The sequence below is a fragment of the Carica papaya genome, chromosome 4 (genome assembly GCF_054855325.1).
Source record: "Carica papaya isolate Zhongbai chromosome 4, ASM5485532v1, whole genome shotgun sequence".
NCBI lineage: Eukaryota > Viridiplantae > Streptophyta > Magnoliopsida > Brassicales > Caricaceae > Carica > Carica papaya.
Window position 1 is genome coordinate 23,116,494 of NC_142312.1, and position 18,806 is coordinate 23,135,299.

The following is an 18,806-nucleotide window of genomic DNA, read 5'->3' on the forward strand; positions in this document are numbered from 1 at the left end:
TATAGAAAATCTATGCACACACGTATTGCCCTCCAGCTTGATCACAGTAAGTAGCATAATTACACTTGTCTTTCTCAGTTCAATTTACTTATTATAATCCTAAACTTGTTTTTATGGTTAATTATAACGTTAATTATAATTAATCCCAAATTCTGGTATTCAACATCAAGATTGTGCCCGTTAAATGGTCTTAATTTGAGCTAAATAACATGAACAAACCTTATAAAACATAGTCTAAGAGGATGTAAGGTACAGTAAATTCAATTATTTAAAACAAAGTGCCAAATTACCAACCAACCAAACTTTTTCTTTCTTGATAAATTTACATAACTTATATCTTTTTAATTATTTTAAAATTAATTTATCAATAATTTTCTACGCTCAAATCATTAATAAAAACTAAGGTACTATAATCTTTTCAAATTCTTTAATCATCGAGATAGTACATATTCTGATATAATTGATAGTACTTCGAACCCAAATACAAATAACTCAATAATTTTTGGTATTCAAACAAATCGGTTCTTAAAAATTCAAACTCAAGTTATTAGTAGTATGATATTTGAATCATCATATAAAACTCGACAATCATATATTTTTTTAATGAAATATTAAAATATCTATTTACGTTAAAATTAATAATTTAATTTAAGTAAGAGAATAATTTTTTTTTAATATTTAGCGTTTTAAGGTTAAAACTTAAAGGATCAAAAAAAAAAATCTGATCAAAATTAGCTCATCTTTATTAAGCTGTAAGATTTTCAGAACATTAATTAGTTCTCCATATATGTAGTAGGTTTATCCAAGATTCAAACTCCACAAGCAATCGAGCCAGCTTCTTGATTATACATTATAACTTTATACATGTCTATATTTTGTATTGAATGAAAATGTAGATGTTGGGAGTATAGTTAATGCATGGAAAGTGATGATGTAGGCTATTTCCTTCTTACAACACGCCCAAACAACTTGGCCGACCATAACTACATATGTCTTAACCTGGCTTTTTTGCAAAACTCTGCACATGCAACTCTCTCATGATTCCAACTCATGATTTTCCAATGCCGCACTGCATTTACAATCCCAACTACCAGATCATCTTCCTAGTTGTTTCAGGCCATTCAATTCACTTAAAAAAAATCTGTTTACCATATATACATATATATATATACACAAACACACATATGTAAAGCTGTATGTCTTGAATGCTATCTTACCTACTCTTTTTCATTAATGACCCATCTCAACTTCCATCTTCCCAACACTACTTTTTTCCTTTGTTTTATAAAGTGTTGAATCTGAAGCCATAACAAGCTGCAGAGGGTTAACTTGTTAAGAGAGATTATGGAGAAATTATTCCTGGTTTTAGCATTATTTGCAATTGCATACAGCAATGTATATGCACAAGACTCAGCTACTCTTGTTCCTGCAATCATAACATTTGGTGATTCTGCGGTGGATGTCGGTAACAATGACTATCTCCCCACTCTTTTCAAGGCTAATTACCCTCCTTATGGAAGAGACTTTGTCAATCATGAAGCTACAGGAAGGTTCTGCAATGGAAAATTAGCCACAGATATAACTGGTAGATATCACTTTACTCATGAATATCCGTGTGTTAAATTTAACACTACTTACAATTCAAACTTAATCTGATTCCATATCTTGTTTCTCAGCTGAAACTCTTGGCTTCAAGACCTTCCCTCCAGCTTACCTTAGCCCGCAAGCTTCCGGCAGCAACCTTCTTATTGGAGCTAATTTCGCTTCTGCTGCATCTGGTTATGATGACAGAACAGCAATCCTCAATGTAACAATTTTAGTTTACCTTCTCATATACTGATATGTGTATATATGTGTTAGTTGTTCTTGTCATTCTAATGATACTAATTTAAACGTTGTATTAAATTGCAGCATGCCATCCCCTTGTCTCAGCAGTTACAGTATTACAAGGATTACAAGACTAAGCTAGCACAAGTAGCCGGTAACCAGAAAGCAACATCTATCATCAATGGTGCACTGTATCTATTGAGTGCAGGCAGCAGTGATTTTCTGCAGAATTATTATGTTAATCCTCTACTCAACAAAGTTTATACTCCAGATCAATATGGGTCTTATCTTGTTAATGTATTCACAAGCTTTGTGAAGGTAATTTAGTTGCCATTGTTTAATTATAGTCAACCACTGAATGTAGTTGGTCTAAAATGATGCTTTTACCAATAGGATTTGTACGGTTGTGGCGCTAGAAGAATTGGGGTTACTTCACTTCCACCATTAGGTTGCCTTCCTGCAGCAATCACCTTGTTTGGATTCCAACAAAAGGGATGTGTTTCAAATATCAATTCGAATGCTCAGCAATTTAACAAGAAAATCACATCTGCTGTAGCAAGCTTGCAGAAGCAACTATCTGGTCTTAAAATTGTGGTTTTCGATATCTACAAGCCACTTTTCGATGTCATCCAATCTCCTTCAAAATTCGGTAATTAGTCAACCACTCCACTCTTTTTGCTCTTAACTATACATGATAAACAACTAATCTTAACTCTTACCATAATGTTTTGGCAGGTTTTGTGGAAGCAAGGAGAGGATGTTGTGGAACAGGGACTGTAGAGACAACCTCATTTTTGTGCAATCCGAAGACACCCGGAACATGTTCAAACGCCACTCAGTATGTATTCTGGGACAGTGTTCATCCATCCGAGGCAGCCAATCAGGTTCTTGCAGATTCTTTGCTCTTCCAAGGTCTCTCCCTTATATGATAATACTGGAGGATAGACTTTACTTTACTTTCGTAAACTGTTGTAATCACATTTTATTGTGAAAAGCTCAAGTGTGTTTGTACTATTACTACTTTTTAAACTACCATCTACATGATTAAGTGATAATATGCTCGAGACTTCTATCTGTTTTCTATCCGCTATTCGATCATGGATATTCATTTCTTAAATTCAACTTCTTCTTTCCTGTATGATTGTTGGTATTGAACAAAGAAGGGAAGAGAATAAGTACATTCAAAATCATGAAAATGGCCTAAAAACAGAAGTGATTCTTTGCTTACCACATTAATAATTCTACAAAAGCATATAACTTGATTTTAAAATGCCCACGATTCAGAGCTCCAGCAGCTGTAATATACTCTGCTTTAGCTGCGGGTAGAGAAATTGTTTTTTGTTTCCTTGAGTTCCAGCTAAATGAACTAGAACTAATGTGAAATGCATAACTTGAGATGCTCTTAATATCATCTGGTGAGTCACCCAGATCACTGCCACAGGTGACAACTAAGTTAACAGCTGCACCCCTTTTAACCTAGAGTCAAACTCAAGAAATCCTTGAATATACCTTACCATTATCTTAGCGGTCCTGAAATGAAACTTCCTAGGACTTTGCCCGAATCTGGAAAGCTAGCTTGTCGTAAACATGATATCTCGTCTTTTAGCTGTTGAGTATTAGCAAATACCCCACTACGCTTCTGTAAACTCCAGCTTCTATCTTCTTTCTTGGTTTTTTCCTCTTTGCTCTCAAACTTCTTTAAAACTTCCTTGGTCTACTTTTCTTGGAAAACGAACAGTCCTTCATCTTCTTGATGAACCTCCGTACCGAGAAAATAAAACACATTTAACTTCATTTGCTTTCTTTGCAACTCCCTAATTTGTTTCCTTTATAACATTCTGATTTATTTTTTTTAATACCCTAATTTACTTCCTCTTTAAAATCTTAATTTACTTATTCTTTAACATTTTAATTTTTTTTTCATGCCTTAATTTACTTCTTTTTTAACTCTCTCTCTCTCTCGTATTGAGGAATAGATGTCGTCCATTCTTAGCTTGCCAACAAGAGCGTGGAATGTTGGATTGTGTACGCCTTTACTTAACACGTCTGAAAGCTGAAAGTTAATGGGCATATATGGTATTTATATTAAGCCGCTATCAAATTTTTGTTCAATAAAATATATATCAATCTCAAAGTGTTTGGTCGAATCGTGTTGCATTAGATTTTGTGATACTTGTTACTGACTTGTTATCAAAGTATAGAAGCATAAAAAATTTTCACTTGATTCTAAGGTATTCCAAATTATGTTTATCAATAGTGGTTGACGTATCCCTTGTCATTATCTAAAACTCCGATTTTGTACTTAATTTCGTAATTACATTTTATTTCTTACTTCTTTAGGTGCTAGGTTGCTACCAAGAAAGGTACAATAGCCTGTAGTAGATAGATATCTATACCGATCATGTATACTCTGCATTAATATAGACTTTTATGAATAATTTATCATTTTTCAACACAATTCATTTCATCCGGTGATTTTTTTTAAATATTGTAGTATTTTATAGGTTGATTATAGTTGTACTTCTTTCAGATTATGCATGAATTACTTTATAACACTTATTACATAAGTGGTGTTCGATATCGTATAAGATAGGAAAATCAACCTCCTGATTAATGTATGATATATTTCCTTGTCTATTTGCGTATCTTCTTTTGTCATTTTTAATCTCTTATTATGATCAATAGGTTTGCTAACTAGTTCGCACGCTACCTTGTCAGTGTCATCTTTTTTAGCATAAAAAATATGCAAAAGTATTATTAACAGACATACCAAAGGAATACCACTCATGTGCAAAATTTATAGTGTAATGAATATATGTATAATATTTCCAAAATTTTCTATCCTATAAATATCATGTCCCAACAATAAGGTCTCAAAAAAGTAAAACCACCTATCCTTGATTTTAGTAATCTCATTTTCATTACCCTCAAAAATTCTATTGTTTCTTTCTTTCCAAATAACCCGCATAATAATAAACGGAATAAGTTTTACAAAGACTTTCCCAAACCTAAATCTCATCCCTCACCGACCCTGCAATAATCCAATTAATTCCTAACAACCTGTAAATCATCGTCCATAGTTCATACACCATTGTGCACCAAAGAAGAATATGGTTACAAGATTACACAGCTTTCTTGCACCAATAACATCCACTAAACATAATTTTTCCTCTGACCATTAGCTTATCAATTGTGAGAATGCTTTTGCAACACGTCTCCAAAGAAAAGAAAGCAACTCTAGGAGGTGCATTAATTCTCTAAATCTGATGCACAGGAAAACTAGAGGCCTTTTCCTGCTCTTTTCTCAACAAGTAATTGTAGTAGGACCTAACAGTGAAGCTCCATTTTTATTCAGTTTCCACAAAATTCGGTCACTATTAGTAGTAACATGAACAATGACAAGAAGTTGAAGTAAAGTTTCATATTCTTCAACTTCCCAATTATTAAGACTCTTGTTTACATTCACGTACCATTCTCTATTGCCATTATTTTCTTTATAGGCATTTTCAATCAGCATATTCTTGGATTGTGCAATTGCATAGATTTTCAGGAACTGTCTTTTGAAGCATCTGCCATTCATCCGCTCGTCCACCCAAAACCTTACCTAATTGCCCCTATCAACCTCCAAGTAATCAGTCTTGAATCTTGTGTAGCTCCATCTAAATCCTCCTCCAAAGACCCAACACATGCAGTCTCATCCCGTGTTTCCTACCCCCCTCCTCATTCTTGTTCCCCCCACCTGGCCTCAATCACGCTCTTCCATAATTTATTGTCTTCTCTCATAAATCTCCATAACCATTTATCCTGCAAAGCCATATTCAAATCAGTCAACGATCTTAAACCCAAGCCCCCTTGCTTACTATTTAACTTCACATCCTCCCACTTCACTAAATGATATCTTCTTTTCCCATCATCATCACTCTACAAAAATTTACATTATATAGTTTCCAATCTTTTAGCAATTTTCACTGGCATCGTAAGTGTAGACATAAAATAAATGGGGAGATTGGTTAATGTACTTCCTATAAGAGTTAGCCTGTCTTTCTTAGATAACAAATTTATCTTCCAACCGACAAGTCTTCTCTTAAATAGCTTGATCACTGGTCCCACGTTCGACTATCTTTGTACTTAGCACCAACCAATATACCTAGGTATTTAATTAGTAACTTTGTTGTCTTGCAACCCAACACCCTCTCTAAAAACTCCTCGTCTCTCTTATCACCAATTCTCACCAGCTAATATTTTTACAAATTAATGTTGAGACCCAACACAGCTTGCAAACAAAGAAGAACACATCTTAAGTTCGACAATATTTTCTCATCCGGTTGACAAAAAATGAGAGTATCATCAGCGAAGAAAAGATGTGATATCTCAATTTTTCTTTCACCTCTTCCCACCCCAACACCCATCAGCAGATCCAACTCCTTTGCCCTCTCCGCTGAACAATGCAGGCTTCCATAACAACGATAAATAGAAGATGAGATAAAGGATCACCCTGATGGAGTCCCTGGAAGCCTTAAAGAAAGAAGATGGTGGGCCACTATTAACTAAAATAGCAAAAGAGGTAATGGATATACACCAACGCATCCAACTCCTCCACTTCCATCCAAACCTAATCCTCTCTAGCACATAGTCTGATTGAGAGTTTCGAGAATCTTCGATAGGAGAGAGAAAAGCATTAGCCAGTACCAGTACCTGAATAAGCAGCAGTTGTTTCGACAGCTTGAATTGGAATCTCGAATTCTCAACGGTAATCCCGCTCTATTTTCATCTCGACATGAAAAGTCAGGTCAGAGGGACTGAAAGACTCATAAAGTGTTAGTGTGTGATCCGTTCAATTTGAATAGTTTCATAATCTACTTCAAATGAAGACAATTTGAGAGCACATAGTCGACAAAGTCCCAACTAACATGACCATAATAAGTTTTTGTCATTATCTTTTAATAGATCATGAATGTATTTTTGTTGAGAAATAAATTTTCATATTTAAAGCAGATAACAATTCTCAAAAAATATTTAAGCTTGCTTAGTTTCTTGATTTCGAATTCTTTTACCAAACACTATTTTATTATTAGTTACTTATTCTCATCGCTTTCTGTTATAATAGTGATATCAACGTGTACTAAGAATATTAACTCCCCATTTTTTTAGAGTATGATGGACAAAGTGTGATCTTCTTGAGTATGTTTAAATCTTAAATCTATTTTCACATTTGTGAACCTGGCAAACCATACTCTTGATGATTATTTAAATTCATATAGCACCTTTTTAATTTACATACCTTATTTGCTCATGCTTCACTGTTAAAGCTTGGTAGGATATCCATATAATTTTTTTCTTCTAGATCTCCATATAGAATATATTTTTTATATTAAACTGTTCTAATTGCCAATCAAAATGGACAGTTGATGATAATAAGATTCATATAGTGTTTATCTTGGCTACTGTAAAAATATCTCTGATAGCTTATGCCATACGTCTGAGTATAATCTTTTACCACCAATCTCGCTTTATACTTCTTGATTGTCGCATCTATTTTATATTTAATTGAGAAGACTCATTTGCATCCCTTTGATTTTTTTGCTTCTGGGTAGATTTACCACTTCCAAGTCTAAATCTTTTCAAGTCTTTACATTTCCATATTCATAGTATTTTTCTATTTTTTACAAGACAATACTTCATATATTATTTTAGAACTAAACTCATTACTTAAACTTATGAGAAAGTTTTTATGGGTCAATGAACATTTATCAAATGATACAATTGTAAAATAGGTTATAAAGAGTGTTCGTGATTCTCTTGTACATTTGCAAAGTACAATAGGTATGTCACTATCAAAGTACTATACAAGTTTTTTGGAACTTATCTCAGTTTCAGATTCAAAGTTAGATTCTTGGACCGGGTTTGCCTCACTACTCGGCATTTTTTCCTTGTATTTGCTTGTGAAATTGTACGGTCTAGTATGATTTTTGATATGATGGATTTTGAAAATTTTCTTATGGTGATGAATTTTAGAGTAGAGTATGAGCATTCTTTTGTGCAGTGGAATTTTTTAGTGAGTTTTAAACATTTTCTTGAGGTGATGGCTTTGAAGTATGTGGAAATGGTAGTAGGTTAAAGTTTTGTTGAAAATTTTGTATTCTTATCTTCTAATATAGGCTTTCTCTTAAAATAAGATTGGTAAAAGTAAGATTTTTATTCAATAAATGTGACGTCCACATGCACAGAATTTTGGATGGAGAAATGGTAACACTTGTACTCTTTTTGAGTAAAGAATTACCTCATAAATACATATTTCAAGGTCAAAAAATCAAATTCCTTCTTTAATGGGAATAAATATGAATGAAGACAACACATTCAATATCTGAAAGACCAAATAGTTTGTGACACTTACTGTTGGATAAATCTGTTGAAGTATTTTAAGAGAACTTTTAAAATCAAGAATAGTTGTGGCTAGGCGATTAATAATATAAGTGACAGTAAATATGGTTTTATCCTAATATTGTTCTAGGACGGTTTTTAAAAAAAGAAAAGCTGTGGTAGTGGTTAAAAATTAACTATTCTTGCTTTCTACTTTTTTATTCTGTTGTAGAATTCGCACCCATGATGATTTATAAAGATTCTTTTTTTATAAAAAAAAAATGATGAAAGTGTGCGATTGAAAAAATCTTTGGTATTATCAGTACATAATTTTTTCATGGATGTTCCAAATTAGGTTTTTATTATATTACAAAAAGTAGAGTATGATATGTCTTAACATTATATTTGGTCTTAAATAAAAACAACCAGATGACACTAATGCAATCATCAATAAATAACATACACCATCAGGTTCTAGAAATATTAGGTGTGTGAGATACTCCCCAAATATTACTGTGAATTAGTAAAAATGAAACTAAACTTCTCTTATTAGTAAAAAAAAATATTATCTGTTTATGTTTTAGTTTTATGAATTCATATATATCGCAATGTAAATTTTCATATTCTAAATTTGTAAAAACAATAAAGGAAACATAATTTTTAAAATGGAGAATGATGGTTGCATAAATCTCTTATGATGGAGCCAAATTTTATGTATGGGATCAGTGGTAATGGCTGAGAAAGTTCTCTCGACTACATCTAAGTAGTAGATTCTGTGTCTACTCTCAACATGTCTAATAATTTTTTTCAAATTCTAATCATGAAAATCACGGTGAAAAGAATGAAATGTTATTTTGCATTTCAAGCCTTTTAATAAATTTACTTATTGACACAAAATTAACACATAATTTAGGAACATGTAGCACATTTTCTGAGATAGAAGTAGGAAGCTTCCCTTTTTTTCCTTTAGGATGGTTCAAATTAGATGAGATCAGCTTAAATAGTTTTTTTTTTTATTGTAAATTAATAGTCAATTTGAATTGGCTGATTCACATGTGAAACTTTTCATATGAGAATATCTTTCAGTATTTTGAGATTTTACCTCCGACATCATTTTATTTTCCGGCAATTAAGGTCCATTGAAATAGCAGCTGGAGACTATGCAGCTGGTGGTTGGTGCAGGAGGTGGCTGCATGGAGAAACTAGGGTAGAGACAGATCATGAGACAAAGCATGTGGAAACAGGGCATGATTAGTGCCGTATTATGATTTTTGGTGCACTTTTGCAGCAAATAAACCTTTCTCTCAATCTTCCAAGAGCGATAAACTCTTATATCATTTGTCGGTATTTAACAAAGAAGAGAAAGGACAAATTGGTGCAAAAAGATACTGATTTCTCATTTACTTAAAAGCTTAAGTACATGAAGAGCATAAAACTTGCTAAACGGTCTATGACAATAGAAAAATAGCCTAAAACATAAATGATCCTTCACTTGCAACCTTAACAATTCCACAAAAGTATACAAGTTACCACAAGCCACTTGTTCAACTACGACAAACTACTAACAGAAAAGTATTCGCTGGAAAATCAACAAAACAGTGGGCAAAACAGATGCTGAACAAAGGATGATAATGCAATTGTCAAGCACTAAGTGGGATCTAGTTAATAATAGCCAAACTCAGGAAAGAGGAAACTGGAAATTTCTATCCAATAGTGCACCTTGAGAAGTCGCAATTCCCTTGAAACAAGCTTTCTCGGATTTCAAAAGGACAGAGACCATGAACCAAACTTTTTGATTCACACAATACAGCTGTGCTACTAACAGCTGAAGCATTAACTGGAAGAATGACAAAACAGTGGACAAAAATGTATGCTGAACAAAGGATAACAACGGAATTGTCAAGTACTAAATGTGATCTAGTTAATAATATCTAACTCACAAGAAAGAAGAAATTGGAAATTTCTATCTACTATTGCACCTTGAATAATTGCAATTCCCTTTAAACAAGCTTTCTAGGATTTCAAAAGGCCATGGACCATGAACCAAACTTCTTGATCCACACAATACAGCTGTACTTTTGGTTTAAAATGTAAATGAGAAAACTGACTGTCAAAATCTAAAAGCTGTACAAAAAACTATTCAGTCTTAACAAAAGCTGGTGACTGGTGAAGAAAACAACAAAGAGTCAGTATCTCAAGCAAAGCCCAGATTTTGGAAAAGTAACACCAGGCTCCAAACTAATTGCTGCCTTCGCTTTTTTCTGCCCTTCAACTGTCTGTTCACCTTTTGCAGTCTTGGAATTTGGTGAATTCACATCCAACAAAGTACCGCTGCCCTTTGCTACATACCCAGTCTAGAGAGAGAATCACAAATTAATGAACAACATGACAAGAAAGACAGGACAGATTCATAGCTATAGAGGCATATCGAGAGATAATAAAAAATTTCATTCTTGCAAATTGATACCTGCAAATATACTTGTAAAGAAATCACAAACCTGAAGATTCCTAGTAAAGGGGCCAAGATTTCCTATGGCTGCCTCTCTTGCAAGGGAAGTTTCATTAGGTGTATTTCTTATGTTCTCCTTAGCAAAATTCTGAAACTCGGGAGTTCCACAATACATATTACAAGTAGAAAAACTGGAGTTAGCAAATCAAGCCTAGTAAGGGACACAAGGGGAACAAACAATCCAATAAAAAAAACCATTCTGTCTACTTAAAAGACAAAAACAGAAGTGACTGATTGTGGTAGGCTTGCTATGAGGAAGTGACAACAAAGTGCCATCTATTAGTAAAGTAACAGTCAGCATCACATATTTTGTAGAATCAGATGTCATCTGTAATTGATTCAAACAAACAAAGTTGACAACGAATCAAGAAAATCTTATTTACTTAATGCAAGGAAGGCAGAGATTACATATTGTCTGTAGACCCTATTCCAAGCATTTCCAGTGTTGGACAAGTTTTGTTCTCCTAGAACCTGTGATTTCAGAGTAATGAAAACATAAATAGCAGAAATGGGTTAATCTGATGGCAAGAAGCTAGTTGAAGAAAGATTGTTGAAATCCTTACGTATGAACCAGAAGTTTGGTAAATTGGCATATATCTAACACCTGCATTTGCACCAGAACTTTGATGAACAATTTGGTTGTGCAGCAAGGGGAAGGGCTGCCGCGGGATATGGAACACAGGAGAGTAAGGAGAGTAACTGAAGTAAAATGGGTGGAGCTGATTAGTGATCTCATCAGGGCTTAGAGGGTATGAAGAATACTGCATGGGCTGGGAGGCATAAGTGTTCTGATATTTCTTGATTCTATCTTCTTTTCGCTGTGCCATTCCTACATGCAGTATCTTCCCTTCAAAGAAAGCCCCTGCAGAAACAACAACAAAAAAAGATTCCTTACCAAAGAAATAAATTAAGTCAAATACACAGAAAAGAGCCAGAGCAAAAAAACTCATCCTACCATTAAGCTTATCCAAAGCCTCTTTTGCTTCCTCAGGACTAGAGAAACACACAAAAGCAAATTTCTTACTCCTCCCACTTTCACAGCGCATAATTTTTGCAGATTTTACCATTCCATAGCATCCAAAGAGTTCTCTCAATCTTTCTTCATCCACGGATTCACTCAGGTTACTCACGTACAGTTTTGAGGTCTCCAACTTCTTCAAACGGCTGCCAACCATCTCCTTGTATTTTTGTTTTAGGATCTCAGTCCTCTCAGATTTCTTTTGAGCCCTTCCCACAAATAAAATCTTTGACCCTAATTTTCACTCATTTGTTTTTATTAAATAGACCAAAACCAGAATAATCTTTTGTAGTTAGGAAAACAGAGATGAGCATGAAAGATGTTTACCAAGCTCTATACCGTTCATGGCTTCAACAGCCTTCTTTGCCTCATCTGGTGACTTAAAGCTCACAAACCCAAACCCTCTGGATCTTCCATGGCTATCCTTCATGATCATAGCATTTTGAACTGCCCCATGTGCAGAAAATGTTTTTGCAAGGAGATCATCTGTTACATCGTCCCCAACGTTTTTCACATAAAGGTTGGTGAATGGTGGTTCTCCACAAAAAACAGTCCTGTCACTCTTCTTGACAAATTTAGACACGTATCTGAGGAGCAAATGGGCTAAATGAGTAAGTTATTATAGGAACAGTGGTAATAAATAGCCATATGTCTTGACTTATATCATGTTTTTTCATGTAAATTAATAAACAATTGAAGAAACCAGTAATAATGAAACTTAAGACGTAGAAAAAGACCTAATCTAATTTTAACATATTAACATAAACAAATGAAACAAGATCAAATATTGATCCATTGAAAGGAGTGTAAGAAGAAACTCCTATATTAACATTTCAAAGTGAAGATATTACTGGAAGAAGTTCACAACCACAAATATAAAATGAACTGATGGATAGTCCAAACAGCATGGGAGAGGTTAAAGAAGGGTTAGAAAACGAACAGAAGAGACAGACGACTCACATCTTCTTCCCTTCAACAATTGTATCATGGAGAGCTGTTTGAGCAGTCAAAGCCGAGTCCTCAGAATCAAACTGGACAAATCCATAGCCTTTACCTTTCCCCTTTTCTTGGGGTACCTTGCATGAAATTATATTCCCATAGGGGCAGAAGATATCCTGCAAGTTAGCACTATTGATTGAAGGATCAAGGTTTTTCACAAACAGATTGGCGACACCACTCTTTCTTTGGGAAGGATCCCTTTGAGACCACATTATCCTTATGGGTTTTCCCTTCAACTCCGTGTGGTTTAGAAAAGCCAGAGCTTTGCATGCTGAGCAAAAACTAGCAAAAACTAAGTTACAAATTATATATAAATGACAGGTCGAGCTGACTAAAATTCATTCCCACCAGTATAAAAACTAATGTAAGTATCTCTTTACGCCATTCACCTGCTATGTTTAACCACAAAAGAATTGAAAAAGTCTCATCCACTATGGTCAATTTGCTTCTATTTATAAAGGAAATAAATAAATAAAAAGATCAGTACAAACTGATGAGAAGAAAGAAGAGAAAGAATTACCCTTCAAGGGTAAAATCCATTTTCCCTTCATTTTCTTACCACTGAAAAAATGTTAAACTGACATGAAAAGAATACATTAAGCGGAGAAATAAAAGCAGCCAAAGAATTCGAAGGATTATCTAGAGATAAAGAAATCAAAACGATAGTCTTTGCGATAAAGAAAGCCCTAGAAATTTGCGAAGAGAGAAGAGAGAGAAATAACAGAGACTGAATTTCCCAAAGCATGACCACAAAGCCATTTGGGGTATGTACATTTGGGTTATATATATCGACACATGTACATTAACCCTTTATACAACTTAATGAAAATGCATATGTTTTATATCTGTTCGCACTCAAAATCTAGCTTCCTGCCTTAAATTCTCATGATTAAGGACGAAAAAACACAGATTGAAAGAACACCGGTTTAGTTACACATCAAGAAGTAAGACCACCAAGAAAAAAGAAAACAAGCTCAGAAACGCCGAACACCCTAGACAAATAAACGTATAGAGGTATATCAAAAAACAGAGTAGGTCTGTTAACTCTGCTACACCATTACCATGAGAGTAGGAGTTGAAGTTGACATAACCATATCGGAGAGATCGACCCGTGACAGCGCAACGGCAGATACGAACTGAAGCGACGGGTACCGTGGAGGAGAACTTATGCCAGAGATCAATTTCGGTGACATTAGGGTCCAGATCACCCACATAGAGCGAAGCTCTCTGGTAAAGAGGATTGCAGCCCACCGGTGCAGGTAGAAGCACGGGTGGGATTACTTGTTGCTTCTCTTGCAATGAATGTTGCGGCTGTAGTGCCGCCATTTTCTTGGTCTGGAAACTCAAAAACCAAACCCAGAGGAGGTGGAGGATTTAGAGAGACAAGGGAGATGGAAGAAAGCAGTTTACAATTTTCATTTTTCTTCTTCTTCGGTTTGTTATAACGGCGAGGTGGTGGGTCTGTGCTGTACGTTAAAATTAATTTGCAGAGAGGGAGTGGGCTTTTGCAGGGAGGTATCACCTTCTTTGAGTAGCTAAATATCTTACTCGCTTTTTCTGCTCGCCACGTTTTCGATTAAAATTTGGCGCGCATTTTAAATGACAAAGACGATGTCGTTTTGGCCTTTTCATTGTGTTTGAGTGCGAGTGCGCGTAGGGTATACTCGCGCTGACTTGGACATGCATGTAATAGGAAGGACTTTGCTTACACCTGGATTTTGCAAGCGTCAGCTGTATTTAACTTATAAAATATGGACCTACCATAGCGTAAAAATAATAAGTAATTTTGTAATTAGGTTAAAAGAAAAATACAATTTATTACTAAGTTTTTTAGATACAAAATTTTTTGTATCTAAAAAACTTAGTAATAAATTGTATTTTTCTTTTAACATTTAAATTGTATTTATAATTAAATCTAGTCAAATAATATTAAGAACTAAAATAAAATTATAAATTGAAAATAATTATAATATAATTTGTTTATTAATTTTTTTTAAATGACTCTGATATATACTACTATATAATAAATTGATCAACCACCATATGATTATTTTTATTTATAAAATTTTTATGTTTTCTAAAGTTTTATTAGTTTCTTAAAATTATAAAACTCCAAACAATTAGTAAAAAATCTCTTGATTACAGAAATTACTTTAAAAAGTTTCATTCGTACTTAATCTTAAACAATTAAAACATTATTCTATTAATTAAAAAATTAATGTTAATAATTATAAATTTCTAAAAATTAAAAAAAAAATTATCAATTAATTATAAACTTTTGGACACATTATTAATTTATTTTTAAATTTTTTGATAAAATTTAAACTTTCTATAAAAAAAAGTCAAAGTCTTTGTACCTGGTCTCCATTTTTATGTCTTTGCTCTCTCCTGCCACTCAACTTATCTCATATTTGATCTTAAAATACTGAAAGAATGTTGAACAGAGCAATTTGGATATGAATTTCTTCATCTTCACCTACTCCATAGATCCCATCCACTCGAGATCACCTCACCAAAATTGTCTTGCCAAAAGTACCAAAAACGAACCATCAGCAACCTAAAAATCGACCAGTACCACTTCCCTAGCATAGAGCATAACCAACCTTTTGTGCTTCTCTCCTCTCTCTCCCCCGACTTGTCATTAAACGATCAAAACAACATCTTCTCCGGCTTGCAAACGTTGTGCTAAATAATCATCCTTCCCCGACGGGAAGGTCACTTGCCGAAAAATTTGTATGTTGTTATTTATTTCTTTTCTTTTCTTTTGACTCCCACCATTTCATTTGAGAGAAATTGAGTGATGAGAAGAAGATGGAGAAAGAGAGTCATGAGATCAGGAACATAAACTGAATTTTATTCTTCAAACCCGACTTAACCCAATTCTATATTTTCTATTCAAATTCAGATAAAGTTTGTATTTTGAAAAGAATTAAAGAGTTGGATGCTATTTTGTAACAAAAAATTATTTTAAAATTAAATTATAATTTTGATCAAAATTCATAATTAAATTAAAAACTTAATGTTTTGCATGAGTAATATTGCATCTAACTAAAAAAAGTAATATGTATTTTGTAACGCCCAATAATTTTTGAATTTTATTATTATTTTTATTAATTTTATTTTCATTTATTTTATTTATTTAGTTTAAATTATAATTAAAAATAATAATAATAATAATAATAATAACAATAATTGTAAAATTGGGTAAAAATATTTTTTGGATTTAATTGAAATTGATTTTGGAAAAAATGGGTGGAAATTAGGATTCTGGGGGTATTTTTGAAAAGAAAATCAGAAACTGGGGGTCAAAACGCAATTTAAAAAAATTGTGCCCCATTAGCGCCACGTCAGTAGCCACGTCAGCGGCCCAGTCAGCAGCCCTGGCCAACCAGGACCTGCCGCGTGGCAAGACCACGTCGACCCGGGAACGGGCCATGTGGGCGATCCGCGTGCGCGCGATCGGACGGCCCAGATGCGTCCCCGCGGGCACGGACGACCCAGATCAAGCGTGCGCACGGACGGCCCAGATGCACGCGCACGGACGGTCCAGATTCAATCAAGAACGGACGACCCAGATTTAATCAAAATGGACGGTTGTGATCAAAAGGCAAAAGGGTATAAATAAAACTCTCACACCTGACCACAAAAACCTTAGCCGCCTGCCCTCGCCGGAGAAGACGAACCAGACGCTGGAGGAGCCGGCCGCCGCCACCCGCCGCCGCACCGGGGAGTTTTTCGACCGCCGATCGAGGTAAATTTCATACCCCCGACTCGTTTTTCCACGCTGAGTTCCCCTGTGGCCAAATCGGAGCCAAAATCCCGGCCAAATAGCCGGAAAACACGGCCGAAACCCAGCTGCGCCGCCGCGCCCCTCCTCGGTTTTTGCCTCCGATGAGGCCCTTCCCGGCCTCTGTTTGATACAATTTTTATATCACCGTGATCACCATTCTTTTCTCTACAGGTTGATCGGAGCCAAATCACCAAAACACGAACCTCGCCGGAGAGCCGCCGCACCCGAGAGCACCGCCGCCGGTAAGCCTCGGTTTTTCGTAATTTTTTGGCCCCCCGAGGGCCCTAGGGTTGTTTTATCGTAGGGACCGATGCAAGTGTGGCCGAATTCGGCCGAAAACGGCCAACCTGAGGCGAAACGCCGCCAGTCTAATTTGAGATTTTTTAGGACACGTGCAGGTACCAGTAGTGCGTTTCAGTTCCCCGGGAAGAATTCAGGAAAAATTAGGGACAGCCTGTAGGCTCACTGTAGAGCCGTATTCGGACCCCGAAATAAGTAAGCACCTCTCACCATATTTCCTATCACGGTATTAAAGTTCAATAAATGATAAAACGGTATTTCATGAATCAATAGATGTGTGAAATTGTTTAAGGTCGCTAATGGAGTCCGAGTCTGGTGTGTTTGTCGGTCAGCTGTTGTTTGGCCTATTTTACAGTTTTAAATGCAGTATGAGGTCTGATATTTTCATTTCATAGCTTCGTGTGCATATGTCACTGTTTTATTGATTATGGGTTGAATGACTGAGAACCCGATGTTGTATGTTGTCTTGTTTGGCATGAATTACTGGTTGCTTGTTTGTGTGTGATTTGATGATGTTGACTAAGGAAAAGGGGAATGAAATGTTATGTAAATTGATAATTGTATAATGTGGTCAGCCTGACTTGATATCTTGGGAGATGATGGACGGACCGGGTCCGTAAGGAACTCTACTGGGATTGTGGTCTCTCATACCGGACGGGGTATGGAGACCTTATGTATTTTGGCGTCCATACCGGATGGGGTATGAGGACGGCCCGTTTCACCCTCATACCGGACGGGGTATTGAGATTTATAGTTTTGGCGCACATACCGGACGGGGTATGGGGACGGACCTGGAATCTGATTACAAGTGTTAAAGGTTCACGGGTAGCGGGACCCCTATGGATCCCCATGGATACTAGTAGGCTGGTAAATGATGAAAAATATGTTGTGTAATGATTGAATTACAAAGGTGTGATAAGTATTATGTTATACAGCTCATATGATTTCATGATAATGATAATATTACTGCTTTCGTATATTGTTTTATGAATTTCACCGAGGTAAGTGGATAGTAAAGGTTTTTATGTTAATAAACGAGTTTATTGTAAATTATGTTCCCTTGGTCTTTTTGTGTTTTCTACCCATCTTTATCCCGTGACGGTGAGATAGTGTGATGTCTTTACTGGGCTGGTGTAGCTCATTCCTTATTTAATCATTTCATATCAGGAAGACATTGTTTCCGAGCCCGTTCCGCAGGAAGACGGCGAAGGGGACGCCTGAAGACTACGTAGTTATATTTATAGCTTTTATTTTCGAGTTTCTCTTTTAGTTAGTTTGTTCTTTTATACTTTGAGCACGTTTTTGGTTTTAGTGTAAGGGATGTTAATCAAATTTTTATTCCGCTTCCGCATTTGACCTTTTTAATACACATATTTCATTTCAAAATTTCGGGGTCGTTACATATTTTCTACGTCTTGAATGTATTATTATTTTATAAAATAAGTCAAACTTTATATAAAAATATTAAATTTTTGCTTGGTTTCATAGTTAAATTTTATAATTGGTACTATCTAATGAGTGATTCTAATTGTATGAATATTTGAGTAAAGATTTTAGAGTTTCATGTTCGTGTAAGGTCTTTATCCCACCTTATTATACAAAATTATTACATTCCTAAATTTTACTATATCAAAAAGTGAACTAGTACTTTTCATAAATAAATAATATAATTTTTATTAAAATTTATCTAATTTTGGAACTAAATTTTATAATTCTTACTACCTAATAAGTGGTTTCAGCGAATAGAGGTGTTATAAGTTCAATATTCATTTTTAACTACCTAGATATGGTCCAGTTTGTTCCAAAAGAGGGTAGTTATATACACACTTTGTGGGTGTGTGTATTTGTTACGTCTCCTACCTGATGAAGGATGATGATTATTAATCAAAGCTTAATTTTGGAACCAGTTGCATCACATACTTCGCGAGAATTTTCTGTCTCGCTTGTCTCACTTCCATATTTATTGCGTTTGTGAACTAAATATTGGATCACTTATGTGAGAC

The 18,806-nt window shown here is 35.0% G+C and overlaps 2 protein-coding genes across 3 annotated transcripts; one reads left to right on the forward strand and one right to left on the reverse strand.

Moving 5' to 3' along the window:
- Positions 1-1,205: 1,205 nt before the first annotated feature.
- On the forward strand, positions 1,206-2,910 carry LOC110818306 (GDSL esterase/lipase APG-like). The gene is made up of 5 exons (XM_022047125.2): positions 1,206-1,585; positions 1,677-1,807; positions 1,912-2,145; positions 2,221-2,476; positions 2,563-2,910. The coding sequence occupies exons 1-5, from the start codon at positions 1,345-1,347 to the stop codon at positions 2,754-2,756; spliced, it is 1,056 nt and encodes a 351-aa protein (XP_021902817.1). The 5' UTR covers positions 1,206-1,344; the 3' UTR covers positions 2,757-2,910.
- Positions 2,911-10,137: 7,227 nt separating this feature from the next.
- PAB6 (poly(A) binding protein 6) lies at positions 10,138-14,159 on the reverse strand. 2 transcript variants are annotated; one of them, XM_088218185.1, is made up of 8 exons: positions 13,775-14,159; positions 12,675-12,984; positions 12,054-12,301; positions 11,652-11,948; positions 11,260-11,558; positions 11,105-11,167; positions 10,686-10,784; positions 10,138-10,541 (listed from the first exon to the last, which is right to left on the reverse strand). In XM_088218185.1, exons 1-8 carry the CDS (start codon positions 14,037-14,039, stop codon positions 10,374-10,376), a joined length of 1,749 nt encoding a protein of 582 aa, XP_088074311.1. In that variant the 5' UTR covers positions 14,040-14,159; the 3' UTR covers positions 10,138-10,373. The 2 variants fall into 2 exon arrangements, with proteins under 2 accessions (XP_088074311.1, XP_021902972.1); XM_022047280.2 differs by having other exon boundaries at positions 12,042-12,301; positions 13,775-14,157.
- Between the last annotated feature and the right edge of the window lie 4,647 nt (positions 14,160-18,806).